At 37.0% G+C, this 20,736-nt stretch overlaps 1 protein-coding gene across 1 annotated transcript; it reads left to right on the top strand.

Annotated features, from left to right (window-relative positions):
• The first annotated feature begins 4,778 nt into the window (after window positions 1–4,778).
• On the top strand, window positions 4,779–16,405 carry LOC113424771 (olfactory receptor 8H1-like). The gene is made up of 2 exons (XM_026686627.2): window positions 4,779–4,915; window positions 15,451–16,405. The coding sequence occupies exons 1-2, from the start codon at window positions 4,779–4,781 to the stop codon at window positions 16,403–16,405; spliced, it is 1,092 nt and encodes a 363-aa protein (XP_026542412.2).
• The last annotated feature ends 4,331 nt before the right edge of the window (window positions 16,406–20,736 follow it).

Genomic DNA, 20,736 nt, shown 5'->3' with positions numbered 1-20,736 from the left:
AGTATTAATAAATAATAGCATTGTATTAAAACAAAATTGTACTATTTGCACCCACTTTTTTCTTGATCTTTTAGCCAACTTTCTTAGTTTTTTCAGGTTCAGAGCAGACAAAAGACTTACAAAACCATCTGAGCTTGAATAGCAGATATTTTCTAACATTTCTAAACACAATTTACAGACTTTGTAGCACTCATTTTGACATTACATAGCATATTTTAATATTAAAGCAGCATAATTTTATTGTAATATAAAACCAATAAGAGAATTTTGATTTAATCCAAAATCAATTATAGAATTTTTCATACAGTCAACTAAGATCACATCAAGAGTGTTTTACCTCATTTTTATGAATGTATAAATGTGTTCTGGTAACTGCATGTGGTACAAATGAACTAAAAAGACCAAACAATTTAGCATACATTTAATATTCATAGTCTTGGATTAATTCTAGTGAAATTCAGGATGAGTCCAAAACAAGATTGAAAAAGAGTAACAAAGAAAATAGGATGAGAATTGGGAACTAATCCAGAGTTCAGTGCAACTGGGATCTATTAATTATATCCTATTAAGAGTTGCCTCTTATTTTTGCTGAGGCAAACTGATACATTTTCTTATCTTGCTCAGCACAGGAAGAGCACTTAGCTAAAATTCTTAAGCCCATAAACTGAATTGCTGAATAAATTAAAGTCACCATTTATAATAGGCCTAAACTAAACAGGACTGAAAGATTCCAACAAAAACAATGTGTATATGATGATTGTTATATTAATCTGAATAAATAGAAAATTATGTATTGAATCAATTGAAGCTGTAATTATTTTTCACACTTCCCATCAATAGTCATTTATTTTATTTATTTGCTAAACTTATATCCAGTCTTTCATTCAGGAACTGGGCTGCAGAAGCACCACAGACTCCTCCTATTTTTCCACTTCTGTCCTGTGAGGAAGACTGAAAGAGTGTCTCCAGAAGAGCCACTAAGCTTCCGTGACCAAGGTGGACTTGAACCTGCGCCTCCTGGGTGCCAGGACCTTAATCATCCAACACACACACTGGCTCTTAATGTTCCTACAACATTTTTACACTGAGCTTTATCGAGAATGTGATTATTATTCCAGAAAATATAATGCATATTTCAAATAAATAATTATACACAATGCAAATTTCAAATATCTGATGATGCTAAAGGATAACTTGCCCACTGCCCGTGTACCTGAAGTGTAATATGATAGCAGTTTTCAGATTTCCAGCTTATTTCAATTTATTAAAGGTACAGAAAAGCCTACTTGACGAAGAGATCTTCCAGCTTTAAACAAGAGAACACTAAGATAACATTGTTTTAAAAATGATGCAGTAATGAAATCCTGCTTTATATTTTGCATCTTATGTGCTATAAAAGAAAAAAACCCTCAAAGGAATATAACTAGGGAGAACCTGAATACTAATCTAGATTGTATTCAAGTATTGTATATATAATCCGTACTGAAGATAACATCTGGGGACCTGGGCCTTTGAGAACATTAAAAAGCAAACTACTGCTTTAAAACTTGATAAGCCATCTGGCAAATTGAAGTATTCTTTGGTATCAAGAGAATCTCAAAATCTTCAGTGAAGTACAGTTTAGGAATAACAACAATCAAACTATCAATGCATTAATTTCTGGAAAAGTTTTCTTCTTTCTTTCTATGTGTATTTATTTAGCATATGACAAATACATGGACTTATAGTAGTTGAAGTGTTAAAATTTTTGATGGACATTCGGACACAATGTGATGGATATTTTGTCAAAGAGCACCACAGTCACACTGAGGGGTAGAGACAAGACCCCACTTAAACAACGAGTCCTGGCAGACACCATGTTGGGTACAGATCCTGTTCAGAGTTGACCAATGCTGGTGAGGAAGGTCCAAACCTGGCACCTTTTGTGTAGGGTCATCTATGTAATTGCCTGTATCTGAACGTTCAGCAGCCCATTTGGCTTTCCACTGTGTGTTGATGTCAAAGTTGTTAGACAGCTGTTGAGTGAGTTGTAATTTTGTTGTACTCCTTCACTAAGTACCATAATGTACCATGAAACCCTAACCCTATAAAATTTGTTAAAGCTAATGTATATACTCCCAAAGAGTTCCATCAATGCATAAGCTTATCCTCAGTATTTTAACTAAAATATTATGATAAATATGCCATATGCAGATAAGCTGCCCTCATTTTTCATAGAATTTTAGTTAAAAATTGGAAGGTCAGCTTATCTGCAGATGGACTTATAACATGAGTATATATCCTAGTTTTATGGTTTCAGGGTATTCCGTGAAGACTTTGATGACTTATTTGAGCAAGTATAAATGCTTGATTAAATCAGAATAAGCACTTGAGTACTGGAAAATTTTAAAAAATGAAGTTTCTAAATTAGAACTGGGATTAAAATGGAACATGGGAGGATTTACAGCAGAAAATGCCCCAGTTTGCTTTGTACATATATATCATTACAAAGAGATGATGAAGTTTTTAATCATGCATTTGGCTTTCAGGTTTTATTAAATTCAGGTGTTAAGGGAAGTTTCTAGGAAATGAGAGAAGGAAGTGGACCAGAAAGAATATTCAAGTACTAACCAGCAGTGGAGAGTTATTTATTTATTTATTTGATTTGCCAATTGTTTACAAGATAATAAGTATAAGTGTATACATAGTTGTGAATACATGAAATGGGTACATATAAGAAAAATAAAAGAATAAGAGAAACAATAGGACAGGGACGGTAGGCACGATGGTGCGCTTATGCACGCCCCCTACAGACCTCTTAGGAAAGGGGTGAGGTCAATAGTAGACAGTCTAAGGTTAAAGTTTTTGGGGTTTGGGGAAGAGACTATAGAGTCGGGTAGAGTATTCCAGACATTGACCACTCTATTGAAAAACTGTAACCTGGTATTACAAGGAAAGGATATAGCAGGTAACTGGTTAGTCTCCTCAAATCTTTTTAGGTTAGAGTCTTACCAATTCAAAGTAATAGGGAAGATGATTGTTTTAATATAAAATTTAAGGGAATATCACTTGTGGGTAATTTAAGTTATTTAATCACGAACGAATGGGTTGATCTGGTGCACATCACAAGACTTGTCCATACTTAAGCAGCTTGTATTTCATGGAAATGAAACCACCTTCAGAAACCTGTTTCTGGATTTTTGCCTCTTCCTTTGTTTTGACCACAGTGATGTCTTGAGGGTTCTGTCTGGACTACATTTACTATGGTACCTGATTGATGGATCCCATTTTTTTTCTTTACCCTTTCCACATGTGCCAAGAAAATAAGTACTAATGGCATGTGAATTTCTTTGATAGACCTCCTTCATTGACTCCCTTCTTCATTCCTTTTTGCCTGGTACATTGGTGGACCAGAAAAAAAGTATCAGTTTTACCTTGGTTTTTTAAAAAAATCTAGAAAGAATGATAGAGCTTTTGTCAATTTCACCTGTTGTTTTTTAAGCTCATTTTATTCCATCAGTGAGCCCCTGCTTCTCACTTTCCACAAGTAAAGTTGTAAAAAAGGAGAAAATATGAGAAAAGTCCAGTGTTTTGCCAGTTTGCCAGAGAAATAAATAAAAGATAATGTTCACTTCAGAAGAAGATAAGCAACTTAGCAGCCCAGGAAAAACTGGCCAGGGATAACTGGAAGGAAGGTTAAGTTCCTGCCACAGTACATATCTTAAATAAATAAGTGGGGCATCTCATCACTCAACATCTAGTATATCTTTGGGATCTGAATGTACCCTGTGGGGAAATCTGATGAGGAACAGCAATGGAGGTGAGAACATATCACATCATTGGTCCTGTGAGAAAACCAATCTGCATTTCTGCTATATGGCTGGCCATGTGGATGATTTTATTCCACACCAATATGTTTTTTAAAGGTATCAGCTGGAGCCCAGGGCTTTGTATTAGGCCTATTATTAGGGATGATCACTGAAGGTTGATTGATGGGACAGAACTAACATATTGGTTAAATTTGATCCATGAGTGCCAGTCCTAAGATCTCCATTCACATATCCCTCTATTCATTCATTGTTATAATATCCTCACCTGCCCTCATCCCACCCCTGACTCGGCCTTCCTCAACCTGCCCTCCACTTGTCGTCTCTGTGGCAGCTGGGATCACTCAACCACCATCCATATTTTCCTCTACTATATACCCCCCCAAAAAAAATGTTTACACCAAAGACACTCAGCATCATGGAAGTAAGACTACAATAAAAGGATCTATAAAACCACTAATACTGATAGCTTTCCCAATGCACTCATTTACCAGCTGCAATCCTTTCTCAATCATGAAACCTCCAGGTTTGATTCAAATAGAAAGAGTATCAAATTCCAACCAAATGATTGGCTAGCAGCTTCTACTGAACAACAGTTGAAATTGAGGCATTAACAAATGTAAGAAAGATAGGAAAAAAAAAGTCCAGCATCACAGGCCTTATATGTACAGCCCAGACCTCAGCTGTCAGCTACATACTTCATCAGGGTCCAGGCTGACAATACACAAAATTGTTTAATGTGGCTTCTCTCCTGCTAGCATGAGTCCATCCTCCTGTACTCCTGGGTCCAAAGTTTCCTTGGTAATTTCCTTGCCAGTCTTAGTGGGACTATCACTAGTAACACTAACCTCACATCCAATCTACAGACTTTGGGTCACTCATATCAGCACTGCTCTACCAGGTCAGCTGCCCAGTCTATTATGCCAGTGATGGGGAAATTCCAAAGTCTCCCCACTATCACTGACAGCCAACATGTCCAAAGCAGGGCCAACCCCAGGGCCTCACGCAGAATCCAATATAGAGACCCAGATCCATTTTCCACCAACTCATCCCCATTTATTTCTTTGGCCATCATTTAACCTTGATGCTTCCATGGGACAGAGACAAAGGTAAATCTTACTATGTTGGGCTCTGCCTTGGATTTCTTCCAAGTTCACACAGACTCCAGTTCCAGGTCAGCTCCAATTTCCAACCAACTTCCCAGCCAATTTTGCCAACTCCATCATCCTTTCAATTGTCTCCAGCTATTTCAACTTTGTGGCCTGCTTTCTTGGTGCATAATGCTCTCTATCACTGATGACATCTTTCATTGAACACACACACAAAAAAAACCCTGAGTCTCTTTACCTGGATGCACTGTTAGGAGTCACTGGTTCTTCTATCCCATTCACCCCCAGTGAGTAAACAACCTGGACCACAATCTTTGGGTTTTGTTTTGTTTTTGCAATATTTTTTTATTTTTTGTTACAACAAAAATATTGTGTGAACAGTGTGGTTCCATAGTGTCTTACATTTTGATACAAATATGACAATATTTCTCTTGTTTAATATAGTTGACAAACTTTTAAAATTTGATATTAATACATATATTTTGTTAAATTATCAATCTTGACCACAATCTTCATGATAACTTCACAACCCCAATCTTACATTGCCATATCTACAATTTGTCATTCAGATTAAACCCAGCATAAGATGACCAGAAGGTCTCAATGTTTTTTAAAAATAACAAGGCAGGGGAGATCTGGGAATTTATAGTCAGTCAGCTTAATGTCTGTTGTACATTTGGTAGTATGTTGATCAAACAAAAAATACTAGGTTCATGGAAGAAGAAAAAACCCTCATTATGGATTCTACATCAGTAAATCCTACTTTACAAATGTCTTAGTTTTACCATGTATAGATGCAAACAAGCAACGTAAACAGAGCTGTGTTTTACCTACAAACCCAGAAAAAGGTCATGTAGAAAATAATTAAAATGCATGGGAACTGAACACTTTGCACCAAGAAAAGGCTACAAGGTCTAGTAAAAAGATGACTGACCTGGTTTTGTATACTCATGCATGACCTAAATAAAGTTGTCAGGGACCATTTTATTTCCTGTCTCAAAAGGTGCATAATAAGACTGAGAAGATATTTAAAACAGCTGAAAGGAAACAGTTCTTCACACAGTGTATAAGAAACTGATTGTATTCATTATTGGAAACATTGATGATGACTGCTAATTTTAATAGCTTTTAGAAAGTGAAATTCATAAATTCATGGAGAGAACATCTATCAAAGATTATTGGTCATGAAGACTCAATGAAACCTCTGGTAGGATGGAGCTGCCTCCGAATATTATTTGCAAGAAACCAACTGTAAGAGGGTGGTCGATCTCCAACTCCACACATCAGCATTCTAGATGCATCTGGTTGGCCACCATAAGAAATAAAATGTTGGATGAAGAAGGACCTTGGATTCATAGTTTGGTTGTTCTTAATTTCTTATGTACATTAGGACTCAAGTGTGTTGCTGCAGGTGTAGGAGGGACTTGGGCAATACAAATGAAGAGCAGAATCATTAAACCAAAGTAGCCATAATGCACAAGGTAGGCATCTTTCCCTTTTCCCAGAACATCATTTTCAGATGAGTATTAACTCCAGAGAAGTAGCAGCTGCCTTTTTCTCATTTAAAGTAATGTCTCTGAAGCTAAGTTGATTTTTAATGATACACCAAGGAGCCAATTTGCTAGAACTTTCAAACTTCTTGCATAAGTTTCATAATGGCAAGGTGGCAAGCACGAACTTTGTAATCGTGCCCAGAAGGCCTTATTAGGATAGCTGGGAGCTGACACTGTCACCGAAGAGACAGGTCAACTACATTCAGCTGATCATCTCAAATCCAGAGGTATAAACACCCAGAAGAGCAAATCCCTGAGAAGGTGATTTCACTTTTGCTCCCAGAATTGGGACCATTAGGTAAAGCCGAGTAAAGTCTCTAGGGGATCATTCCTAGCAGCTAAGGAGGGAGTTCAAGAACATCTGAGCATCTACAGAAAAATCCCTAAGAGAAATTTGTAAGCAGAATCTTAATTACACAACCTTTTACTATAAAAACCTTTAATATTGTTCTATCAAATAAAGTTGAAGGAATAAAAGTCGAACTTGAATACCATTCATTGTAGCCAAACATTTCCATCGTCCTAGTCTGCACTTATGATTTTTTTCTATTCCCTCCAGCCCACCCCTAATCCAAAGTGTGATGTCAAAAAATAGATCACTTTAATTGGGAGCGTCATATCTGTATGCATATCTGTATGCAGATTAAAATATGGTGCTTAAGTGGCAGATGTTCCAAGAAAAAAGACATTAATTTACCATACTTAAAATTGAAGCATCAATTATATCCTCATCAGGTTGAGAACAGAGCCTCCCAGTATGATAGTAACTATAAAAAAAAAAAAAAAATCTCCACCCTGCAGAGAAAATACCACTTTCTGACCACAGTTAGCTTGAGTTTTAGGAAGTTTTGCTGGCTAGTTTTGCATGTTGCATTGTGTCATGACTACCATCATTTTTCCAATTGGCTGAATTTGAACAAATTGCTAATATAAAAGCAATCAAACTACACAGTGGTTTAATGTAAACCTATGAGCCCAAATGGCTGCATTTATATAATATGGTAGGCCGGACTCAGGTCATTGGAACCAGAGGCCTGATTTCTCACAAAAGACCAACCAGCAGTATTTTATCATTAACCTACGTTAAGAAATTGCTGGTTAGTCTCTCCCCTGAAGTCTAGCACGACAATGATTTAACAAAACCTAGCTAAAAAAATTAATCTGAGATCAACTCTCTTCCCTGTCCATGGATGCAAACATGGAGGACTATACTGGACAGACAATAAGGCTGCTTATTGTCTCTTCTCCCTCTTCTCCCATTATATTTCATATCTACCTTCTGGTGTCCAGGCAATATTTTTATTTTTGGATCCAGAAAACTCTTTTTAATCAATGAAGACATAAAGGTAATAGATTATGAAATCTAAGAGCTTCAACCCTAAATCCTCTTATTCAGCTCTGAGGCCTATTAACAATGAATTGGAATTCCAACCTAAGATTATTCTCAGTAGACACATACAGCAGGTATGTACAGTTCAGCCTCTTAAACAATAAGGTCCAATTCTCACGCAGCTAAAACTAACAGCCCAATACCAGACCAGTTCATCACCAAACCAAGAAACAGATGGAAAATATTTCTCCCAGCCAAAAGCCAGCAGCTTCTAGACAGTTGTACCAGGCAGAAAAGAAAAAAAAAAGGATTTTGAAGATTATGGATCTTATATTTCCCTGTAAATAAGGCTTGCATTTGATATGCAGTACAATGGTCTGTGTTTTGGGACCACTCATTCTCTCTCAGCCCAATTCATCTCACAGGGTAGTTGTCGTGGAGAAATTAGAAGGAGGAAGGAGTATTACACAGATTTGTTCATTTATTCATTCATTATTTGTTTGTTTGTTTATTTATTTACTTAAATCCCACCTTTATTATGAGTGGGACTGAGAGAAAGTGACTGGCCCAAGGTCACCAGGCTGGGACTAAATTCACAGTCTAGAAGTCTCTTAGCTTTACACCACACTGATTTTCAATACGGCTCTCAATATCTCAATAAAATATGTTCACTGCTTTGAGCTACATATGGAAATAATAAAAAGGGAAAATTAAAAATCTACATATTGCCGTTTTTGCATCTTTGGAAATCTATCCTCGCAGTTTCTTGCCTAAGCCAGTAAAGATAAGTTTAACACAGATTCCTGCTAGTGGTAAACGGTAAGGTGAATAGGGTTTAGACAAGTCTTCCACAGATTAATGACTTTTCAGGTGAATGTTTAAACTAATGGATTGCTTTTTTAAAAAGTGTTATTTCACTAGCAACTATTCTGAATTTTTGTAAAGAGTTCTGAGCTGAAATAATTATGAGAATGGGCTATCTTTAAAAAAAAAAAAAAAAAACCTGCCCTGGAAAACGTGCAATCTACCTACAGAAATAAGAGCAACAAGAGAGAACAATAATTGAATGGAGTGAAAGTGTGAAAAGTGATTTGCATGGGGAAATACAATTATGTTATTTAGGCTTAGTTTCTAAGAGAGGTGAAGACTCGGGGGTTAAATCAAAGACATCACAAGTGAAAGCTTTTTTTTTTTTAGATTTACTTCTAAGGAATAATTATTACTAGCTCATAAATTCTATCTCAGCTTCTCTTAAATCACCAGAAACATTGCACTCCTATAGATGGATCTTGGGTGGCATCTAGTGGTTGTTCAGAGACAGTATTTGGTCTTTTTAATCAAAAGAAAGTGGTAATCTTTGAACCATGTTTAGATTTGAAAGCTTGATGTATTAGGGAAGGAAATTGGGTTCATAACACCCCATACTTTTTGGTTTGGATACCTTTCTTAATCAAAGATTTATACTATCCATACTTTCTCTTACAATTGCCATACTGAGCACTGAAAATATATTGAATTGTTATCTTCTATATATTTTCACAAATCAGCATTAACAAAACTCATAAAATTTTCAGCTATATTCAGAGGTGAGTCAAATTTCCATTTGTTTTTAGATTTTTCATAAAATATTCCAATTACCAAACCAGTCCCGGATTAATAGCAACAGAGCCACCTTCAATATTTATGAATTATTGTGTTGTGCTGTGTGTTTTTCTACTAAGAGCTTAAAGCAAAATATTGTATATAGCACTCCATCCTCCAGCTTATCTCAACAACCATCCTGTAAAGTTGGTCTGAGAAATAATGAATACATTTTGAGGATTGTAGGTGGGCTTGAACCTGGGTCTCCCCGGTTCTAACCTGAATATTTGCTCACATCAGTGACAAGTTGGAAAGGTTGTCAGTTGGGTCGTTCTCTTTAAAACAAGAGAGAGAGAAGTTTGAGTTTGGACTAGCTGTGTACATTTTGAGAATGAATCTCCATCTGCAAAAGCCTGGAAATTGAAACTAAATTGGTGATGCATACTCATATTCTGCAGGGCCATTTCCAAGACATTATAGACTACCCAGTGTACGGTCTTCACATGCTTTCCTTTCCAACCTATTAAAAAGATTGTGTAACAGACACTTCACCTTTTCTGATATAGTGTCGGAGATTTGAACTCAGCCCCTTGTAAAATATACTCCTGAACACAAGCAACATGCTGAAAGAATACTGAATAATTATATAGAAGAATGTCCCATTAAAAATGTTTATAACTTGGTAATCTGGGATGCAAATATCAACTTTTCCCTGTTATTAATGGATTCTAGCTGGATGTGCTACCAACATCTTGAGAGAGAGAAGCACAAATGTAGACAGGGAGGGACTTCACTTTTTCTCTTAAGCACAGGGCCAATGTAACACTGTAATGAAGGCTAGGTAAGAAACAGACAAGGGCCAAGGCATGAAGACTTTTCCCTTCAGTGATCTTTTGCCATTTGACCCCATGATCAAATAGGTGTCCAAGGGCTAAAAGATGTTGCCTTAGAGAAAATCATCAAGCTGAAGCACTTCCATGAGAAGTGAAGACTTCTCAGTAGTTCTCCTCACCAAAAAGGGTTCTGAGAAGATTCTGTATTAGGGTTAGCCTTGACCTAAACATCCATACAGTTTGCTTGATGATGTTTAGGTAATGAAAGGTCTGCAAGGAAATAATCAAGCTCAGGGAGCACTAAGGACCCCTCAGACCAAACCTTCCCATTAGTCCAAGCATTGCCTACACCTCAGCAATTTTAAGATGGGTGGATAGCCCCAGAGCATGCTGGGAACTGCTTGAATTCTGAGAAATGAAGTCCATACATCTTAAGGCTGCTGAAGCTGAGAAACACTATATTGTTCTACTGAAAATGACATACTGTATACCAGAGGTGGTATTCAGCAGGTTCTGACCAGTTCTGGAGAACTGGTAGCAGAAATTTTGAGTAGTTTGGAGAACCAACAAATACCAACTCTGACTAGCCCCGCCCCCATCTATTCTCTGCCTCCTGAATCCCAGCTGATTGGCTGGGTCTTCTTTTGTTGCCCTGCACAGGAGAGCAGTGCTGGAAAGCAGGCTAGTGGGGTGGGGAGGGAATGGGATTTTGCAGTATCCTTCCCCTGAAGTGGGGTGGAAATGCAGATTTTATACTATCCTTCCCCTGCCATGCCCACCAAGCCATGCCCACCAAGCCACACCCACAGAATCAGCAGTAAAAAATGTGAATCCCACCACTGCTGTATACCCATATCATATGTATTATTTATATCTTATATACACATGCATACATTAAGGTGACAAAAGAGAAAGAGACCAATCAAAACTGGCTATTTTTTTATTTTACAGAATATTTAAGCATGTAAAACTAGTTATATGTTAGAAGTATGATCCTACAGTATATCTTATTATTTGTAGCACATAGTTTTAATTTATTAACTACTGCTTACAATGCAGTCCATGTTTGGAAACTAAACCCAGTGGCACTGATTTCCAGGTAAAAAAAATTCCTCATAAAAGAATGTAAAAACAAGAAACAATGCTTTTTAACTTGGTTAAAGCTGGCCAACTTTCTGAGAACAATTAAAGCTTGAAGTGAGCTTAAGGATATGCGTCACCAAAAATATAGGTGTCAGAAATACATCTATGGGTATCCCTCCAAGAATCTATAATATTGAAGCAAAAAAATCGTGATGTCAATGCAAAAATATTTTTTTAAGGATGCTAGTGGAAAACTTTTGGATACGCTTTGGGATCCAGTGTAATGCTGTGGCCTCACCTTGTCCAGATTACCACTGGCTGCATTAATGTTTGCAGGGTTTTTTGGTTAGTAAAACTCTCTTGGCATTCAAGCATTCATCCCATAATGATCTGAGAATAAACTATGTCTTGTGCTCCTCATTGTCATACATGACCAGACAGGGAATATACATTTGGCCCTTCAGGGAATTTCCTTTTGTTCAATTGCACATGAGCAGAAAATCCAAGCTCTAGTTAAATATTGTGCCAGCAAATCTTATTTATTCTCATTTCTAATGTAGAGTTTTGCACAATGCAAGTTGTTATTTCTCTCTGGGAAGGAAAGAGTGTCTGTGAAATTACTCTAAGTAAAGACTATGCATGCCAGAAAAGATGGCAAATGACACAGAGCATTTGTGGCTAGTTTTAATCTCTTCCTCTGTTTTTTCTCTTCCTTTTTCTCAGTGGTAAGCTTGTGGAGGATATGGCCTGCTGTTTCTTCATTATACTGTATTGTTAATGGAAATTAAGCATTTTTACAAACATAGAAGCTCCTTTATTTTGATCAAAATCTTCTTTCATTCCAAAACCTCACTACTGACTCCTTTTTCAGTCCTGACACTATATAATGGAATGCATACTACATTGTGATAGGTAATTATGCTGTTTTAAAAGTGATCAAATACAAATAGAGGCTGTTTTGAAACTAGATGGCTATGCCTAATGTTACTCTAAGTTCTATTTTGTTTGGAAGAAGGAGCCAAATGAGGACACATCATCACTCTGTAAATTTTCTTAACTAGATAAGTAACTTCTGAATTCAAGTAAGTACTATGTGAGCAGTGTATGTGTGTATGTGTGCAAACGTGTGTGTGTATGTGTATTCCTTCAAAGATTTTTTTTTAAAGTCATTTCCCAATAACTACAGTAATGGACAATAGATAGTAACAATATTGTAACAATAGATAGGATGGTTCACAAAGTCAATAATTGATTGTTTCCCCAGAGCTGTGGTTTCTCTCCTATAAATTGCAGGTCTAAGCTTTCAGAATCAGCACACGCATTTTAGAAGGACAACATTGAGAATAAATACCAGAAACAAGACTATATTAGAATCTCCTGACTAACAATATTGGGGCAGTTGTGTCATCTGCTAATTCATTGAAAACGCTACAGTCTAACCAACATCTGAAACCAGAGTAGGTCTCCAGAGGCTGTTTTTCCACAAGAGAAATGCCTCATTTTTTAGCAAACACGCCTTTTTCTCAAAAAGCAAGGTGAGTCCCATCTTTTCATTGCAAAAGCATGTTATGTGAGCTGGTGTAACATGGTTGCAAAGAGGCTGAGTTAGAAAGAATGAAATTCAGTTCAAATATCACCAGTGCCAGGAACTCTTTAAATTGTCTTAAGCAATCTCTCTTTTTCTCTCTATTTCAATCCCCCGTCCCATATATCACACTAATTTGCCTTTATAGCTATTCAGATGGATTATAGCTATTTAATACTGGGAAAGTGCTTTGAATTTTGGAAAGTGTGTGGTGGGGGGAAGTTGGCTTATGGAAACTCAACGCTACAAAAAATGTCACATCTATGTACTAATGTTCATGAGATGATAGAAATAAAGCAACTTTATATATCTTCCTTTTATTTTTAATCTTTAATCCCTTCAAATAATATTATAAAACTTGGCTGTTTTTTTTTTCTTTGTCCCTTCTCACCATCTTAGAAAAGCTTAACAGGTCTCTTGTAAATTCAATATAGCAAAAATATGCCAGTCACTCTCCTGCTTGGTTGATTGTGTGTCCCTTTAATTTTTAAAACATCACACAGTTTCATTTGTTTATCCACTATTTCATCTTTTTCCAGATCATTCTTATGGTTTATCATTATTAAATCCACGTTCAAATCTATTTCAGTCTCATCCACTATAACTTGTTCCTCATCCATACCATCATTCACAGTGATTTTAAAGTATTTTGCTCCATTCTTGTTAACGAATCAAATAGGTGTTTTCCCCGTTTAATTGTAATGTTTATTTCCTTTTAGCTCCCACTGGTGAAAAACTTTCAAAGTCTCATCCTATCATATTACCGGGGATTGTTGGGAGACTTTTTTGGGGGAATTCAAAATACGTCACTTTCCTGTAGGGAAAGATCAATTCTATTAATTTGAAAATTCTGTTTCGAGTCAATCTAGACTCTTAGTCTATTTATAACTACAAAAACAACATTAATAATAATCCTTTGATGTTTATTCCCCAAAATTGCAAAGTCCTTAAAATCACAGTTTAAATTTCTTTCATGAAGGATTGAACTCATTCAGTGAATACCATCAAACTTGCTCTTCTAAAAATTATTAATATTTAAAAAGCAGTAAAAAGTTAATTCAAAATTGACTATGAGGCTTAGTCAAATTTTATCTTCATATATAGTAAGATATATTATGGTTGTAGACATCGATGAAATCCCTTGAATCCCAGCCACTCCATGCACCGACCACAGAAACTTCAGTTTTTACAATCTACTCACAATGATTACCTGCCTGGAGTACATGTGGGCAATTCCATAATCTCTCATTTCTCCAGAGAGATTTTACCAGCCAGGATCTATCCTGTAGCCTATGGCTGGCAATCTCAGATGAAAATTTTCCCCATTCCTTCAGGGATGTCTAGGTTACCATATCCTCACCAGAAATCCACAAACACACAGTCCTCATGAGCTGCTGACTGTGGATGTCCTGAAAGCAGAAAATGATTTTTGACTTATTTTTATTTTCCTCCAGCACAGGAAAGTATGTTGTACTAAATGACATCAGGCAGTGGCCAGTCAGCTCACTGCTGCCCACATTAGAAGTATGGCAATTTGGTGTTCCTATTGTCTGTCCCACATGAGGTCAGTGGGAGTTGATTTCAAACTCCTGGAGGCACATTGCATATTCTTGCTCCATATCGACAGCTGAGACTTCAAATAGAATTTCTTCCTTTAAACTACCGTGGGTTCAACTGGATGCCTCTTACATGCAAATTGCTCTACTATTGGATAGCAAGCTTTTCCCGTTATGATTCTGTAATCTTATAAAAGCACCATATTTATGTAAGCTGCAAGTAGTATCTATTTCTTTGGAAAACATGTGTCTTTTCTTACATGTCAGGGAAATTTATTTATTACATTTCTACTCCACCCATTGCATCTAAGTGACACTGGGGAGTTTATAACAGGGAAACCTTGGAATTAGAATATGTAGGTAGATTGGATTGAGAGCAGCATCAAGGCAGAGGCAACAGATCAGAGGTGAAAGCTGACGGTTTGGCCCGGTTCTCCAGAACTGGTAGTAAAAATGCTACCGGTTAGGGCGAACCAGTATTTCCGACAATCAGTTGGGTGACGATCAGCTGTGCCGTGTGATTTAAATTAGCTAGAAAGCAGGAAATTGTTGAGTTTCTTGCTTTCTAGCTAATCTAAATCACACAGCACAGCTGATCCCCCACTCTTACTGCTGTACTTACCTTGGAAGGCCTCAAAATGCTTCTTTTTTCAATGCCCAGGCTTCCCTGAGGCCCACTAGGCCAAAAATGGGGCATGAGATGGTGCTGCGTGGCCTCCCTGCACCCTGTTTTTGTTCCCAGGAGGCTTCCCTGAGGGCCAAAACTGGGCAGGGAGACTTTTGACACCCCCCCAAGTCATGACTACATAGCCATGCCTACCCAGTCACATGACCACATGGCCGTGCCCACCTAGCCACGCCCACTTAGCCATGCCCACAGAACCAATAGTAAAAAAATTTGAAACCACCACTGCAACAGATGTAATCCATATAAAGAGAAGTTCATTTTTCAGCATGCCTCACTTGTAATCTTGTGTGAAAATTGAAGGAATTTCATTTTAAATTAATTAACAGATTGCAGACTTTGGAAAGAGATGAAGATGGAAACTGTACTCTGGTGGAAGAATTCATTCTCTTGGGTTTCTCAGAATCTCCAGAGCAGGACCCTCCATTGTTTGCTATCTTCCTCACAATATACACCATCACCCTGATAGGGAATCTGGGAATGATTATATTAATCAGGATCAGTGCTCAGCTTCATACCCCCATGTACTTTTTCCTATGCAATTTGTCTATGGCTGACATCTGTTATTCATCAGTTATCACCCCTCGTATGCTAACGAGTTTTCTAACCGGTTACAAATCAATTTCCTTTGATGCATGCTTTGCTCAGCTCTACTTTTTTGTTGCCTTGGTGTGCACTGAATGTTTCCTGCTGGCCACAATGGCCTATGATCGTTATGTAGCCATCTGTAATCCCTTGCTCTATCCTACAATTATGTCCCAAAATATCTGTGTCACATTGGTTGCTGGTTCGGGTTTTCTTGGCTTGACAAATGCCATGCTAACAGTATGCTTTTTAAGTAGTTTACATTTTTGTGATTCTAACATTATCAGGCATTTCTTCTGTGACACTCCTCCCTTAATAGCACTCGCCTCCGATCACTATGTCACTGAAATGACCATATCACTTCTGGCTGGGTATACCACCCTTGCATCCTTGCTCATCATTCTCTTATCTTATATCTTAATTCTGGCCACCATCCTAAAGATCCGTTCTGCTCAAGGCAGGCGTAAGGCCTTTTCTACTTGCACATCTCACCTGACAGCTGTCTCAGTCTTCTATGGGACTCTGATATTTACCTACCTTCGCCCAAATACCAGCTACTCATTGGGCCAAGATCAGGTGGCCTCTGTCTTCTACACTGTGGTGGTGCCTATGCTGAACCCTATGATCTACTCTCTCAGGAACAAGGAGGTGAAAGAGGCTTTCAAGAAATCAGTTGGAATAAAATGGGGTTCAGGATGAATGTAGTACTACTTCAATGATAATGGCAAATTACAAAAATTCAAATAATTGCAATACAAAAATGAAATGACAAGAGAATTTAAAATATTATTTTCCTTATGTTGTTATCTGGTGAGCATTGTTTCCAATTCTCACACAGGTATCTCATTTGTTTAAAAGATAACCATTAACCTGGCATTGCAAAACCATTGAACCATCTTTAATGTTGTAAATTTTTCTTGTTAACTATAATTTGAAGAGCTGAGTAAGCCATAAACCATGGAAGCCTCCAGTTCCCAAAGTACTTCAAAGTTTGTCAGCAGCAGGATTATTTTTCATAGTAGAATTTTCAGGAGGATAATGTTCTCCTGTGTGTTTTTTTAATTTGAGAGTTAGTACATGCATATGTCTTACTTAACTGTCTCCAAATTTAAAATGGACCAGAAATTCCTACCCTAATCACTGCTGTGGCCTTTATGACGACCAGATTAAAAATAACAGACTAAAATTGTGCATCCATGTTTTGTTTAATACATGCCAGACAGTGGTGGGATTCAAAAATTTTTACTACCAGTTCTGTGGGCATGGCTTTGTGGGCGTGACAAGGGAAGGATACTGTAAAATCTCCAGTCAAAGATGGTATTTGCCGGTTCTCCAAACTACTCAAAATTTCTGCTACCAGTTCTCCAGAACTGGTCAGAACCTGCTGAATACCACTGATGGTAGATTATCTCATGAGAGTATGGCCTAGAAATCTCTAAAATCAGTAATCCTACCAAATAATCAAGTGTGTTTTTATTTCTTTAACTTCTAAATTATCCTACAGATCTCAAATAGTTTTCTTGCATGTTTTAAAAATGTCCTTTATTTGATATAACCAAAAAAAGGGAAAATACATATCATGCATATTGATATTGTGTATATATAATTTACACAAAGTTTAGATTTAAAGAAATAGTTCAATCAGTCAGAATAGAGCTGGAAGGGACTTTGGAAGTCTTCTAGTCCAAGTTCCCCCTATACCATTTCAGATAGGTGAATGTCCAGTCTTTTCTTAAAAACTTCCAGGGATGAAGCATCTACAACTTCTGAAGGCAACCTGTTCCACTGGTTAATTGTCCTCACTGTTTCTCCTTAATTTGTATTTCATTATAATGATTAATATCTAATCTTATTCATAAATGGTAAGTAATATCAAGTGTTAAGTTCATTGAGCAATTGAGACCATAAATTGCTCTTTCCAATACTAAAGAACATGACTCTTTATTTTTTTATTTATTTTGACTTGTCAATCACTTACAAGATAATAGGTATAAGTATATACATAGTTATGAATACATGAAATGGGTACATATAAGAAAAATAAAAGAAACAATAGGACAGGGATGGCAGGCACGTTGTTGCGCTTATGCACGCCCTACAACCTCTTAGGAAAGGGGTGAGGTCAATAGTAGACAGTCTAAGGTTACAGTTTTGGGGGTTTGGGAAAAAACCACAGAGTCAGGTAGAGTATTTCAGACATTGACCACTCTGTTGCTGAAGTCATATTTCCTTCAATCAAGTTTGGTGCAGTTAACCTTGAGTTTGTATCTATTGTGTGCTCTTGTGTTGTTATGGTTGAAGTTGAAGTATTCATTGACAGGTAAGTCATTGCAATGTATGATTTTATATACCATACTTAGATCAGACCGAAGACGGCGTAATTCAACGTTTTCTAGGTCTAGAATTTCAAGTCAGGTGGCATAAGGTATTCTGCAACAAGTAGAGGAGTGGAGAACTCTTCTTGTGAAATATTTCTGGACTTTCTCAACTGTGCTAATATCAGATAGTTAATGTGGGTTCCACACTGATGAGCTGTATTCGAATATTGGTCTAGCAAATATTTTGTATGCTCTAGTTAATAGTGTGATATTACCAGAGAAAAAGCTACATAGGATTAGGTTAACAATGCCTTAATGCCTTTTTGGCTATGTAGTTACAGTGGGTTCTAGCACTTAGATCATTAGAGATGAGTATTCCAAGGTCCTTGACAGAGCTTGGATCATCAACAAGGTCTTGACTATTCAGCTTGTATTTTGTTTTCTGATTTTTTTTTGCCAATATGTAAGATAGAGCAGGGGTCCCAACCACCGGTCCGCGGACCGGCACCGTCCGCTGGAACAAGTCCTACCGGGCCGCTGGTTGCTAGCACCGCCATCTTTTGATGAAAGTGCTTCCGTGAGCTTTTCCGGGTAGAAAGCTCACCGGAAGAACTTTTTCATCAAAAAGATGGCGGCGCTAGCGCTCCGTGAGCTTTTCTGGGTAGAAAGCTCACCGGAAGCACTTTTTCATCAAAAAAGATGGCGGCACCCAGCTGATGCCGGAACCGGGCCGCAGCGCCCAGCTGATGCCGGTACCGGGCCGCGCATAAAAAAGGTTGGGGATCACTGAGATAGAGCATTTATTTGTTGAGATTTGAAGTTGCCATTTGTTTGACCATTCTGATACATAGTCAAGATCTTTTTGAAGGGTAGCAGTATTGTCTGTGGTATTGAACAGCAGTATTGTCTGTGGTATTGAACAGACTCTTGTCAATAAAAATAGCATACAAAATCCATTGTGCAGCTGTCATTTATTATGCATAGATATGCGATTCAGGAGAATATGGACATAATATTGAAAACTGTTTCAAAGTCAGTATATGAAAGAACATCTTTCAATAATATAAGGACATCACAAAAATATGTCTGAATGAAGCATTATTTTTATTTCATTTTCTACAAAACAGTAATGTATTCATTCTTTTCCAACCATAATGTGGTACAATAAATCAAAAATGATACATTTTGCAATAAGCTGCAATCTAGGGTGTAAAAAAGCCTTTTTCATATGGAAGATAATACAACCTCCCATTGTTTAGACAAAATGGACAATTCCTTTTTCCATTTTGTCTTTTGAGTTTTTATATTGAATTAATTTATAAATATGTGACATTTAACAAAGGAAATTTGTAAAATTTGGGGGAAGAAAGAAATTTCATCACAATCAATTTTCCATATCAAATGACAGTTTTTCAGCCAGCAGGATTTCATTTTTTGCTTTTGTCTTAAATAAATCAATACTTCCACAAGTCAAATATTATCTGATCCATGCCTAGTTATAAAATAGTCAATTTCTTTATTCTTAACCATGGAAGAAGACACTTTGTAGACCCTATTAGTTAAAACAGCAGATAAGATTTTAATATCTACATTAATCAATCAGATGGGATCATAAGTTTTTTATTCATAAAACACCATATCAATGGCTGTCTTTTGCTTTTTTTTGTTTAGTGTATTTATGCCACATCTTTTGAACAAGATGCTCACACAACTATGAAGAAGCTTACTGCGTTAAGAAGACAAGAGTACCTAAAGATCAACTTACAAGTCTACCACTCTTAGCTCCCACACTATTACAGATCTCTAGGGAGTCCACAAGCAGTTCATAAATACCTCAGTCCTATTCCGATCATGTTTCATGCTCACCCCCATTTCATCCTTGCGATAACAACTCTACAAGGAAGGCTATGAGAAGAAATCTGAGCCAAAAATTCTCTATGAACTTCATGAGAGGGCCTAAGTTTCCCCAGGAATAAATTGCCTTTCTCTTTAAATTGGGGGTACTTTGCTTTGGAGTAATGGTGACCATGGATGCCAGTTGTAATCCATAAACAGGTGAATTGTGCGTGCCTGCCTGAAGGGGAAAAAAACATTCATTCAGAATGTTGCATTTTTACTACTTTTTAAAAAATAGTCACACATTCCCCCTTGCTTTATGAATAATGTAACCACAATGTGCTGGAAGTAATATTAACAAAGAGCAATTTAGGTAATATCACTATGGTAATGTCATAGTGGTTGTATCAGAGTGTCAGTGGGGATATTAATTGATAATTGATAATTCTTATTTTCATGGGTGTGTTTTACTGTGAATGCTTTTTTTATACTTATCTTCCTGAATATATTTTATTAATTTGTGGGTGATTTAATTATTAGTCTATAAATTACCAATGTCTGCTTAGGTTTGGCAGTGTGTAAATATAAGAAAGGGGGAGAGGAGGATGTTCCCCCTTCCATTTCGAGTTAACAATTTTATTTGTTTATTTAAATTTATATGGAGTCTTCATAGCATCCAGACGCAGCAACAATTACAACAACGTAACCAATTTAAAACACCAAAATAAAATGATCAAAACAAAAACATAAAAAAGCCAAAATCCCAGGAGAATAACAGTCACTTAATAGCGTTCAACCACCTTGCAAGCTTCTTGTGTGAAGCATTTTTGGAAGGCTAACAAGGATGCAGCCAATCTCACCTTGGAGAGAATGATG

This window comes from Notechis scutatus, chromosome 1 (assembly GCF_049901735.1).
Source record: "Notechis scutatus isolate UNSWTSFEM ecotype Mainland chromosome 1, rNotScu1.2, whole genome shotgun sequence".
Taxonomy (NCBI): domain Eukaryota; kingdom Metazoa; phylum Chordata; class Lepidosauria; order Squamata; family Elapidae; genus Notechis; species Notechis scutatus.
Note: the sequence above shows the minus strand (reverse complement) of the source record. Positions and strands in the feature narration are given on the sequence as shown.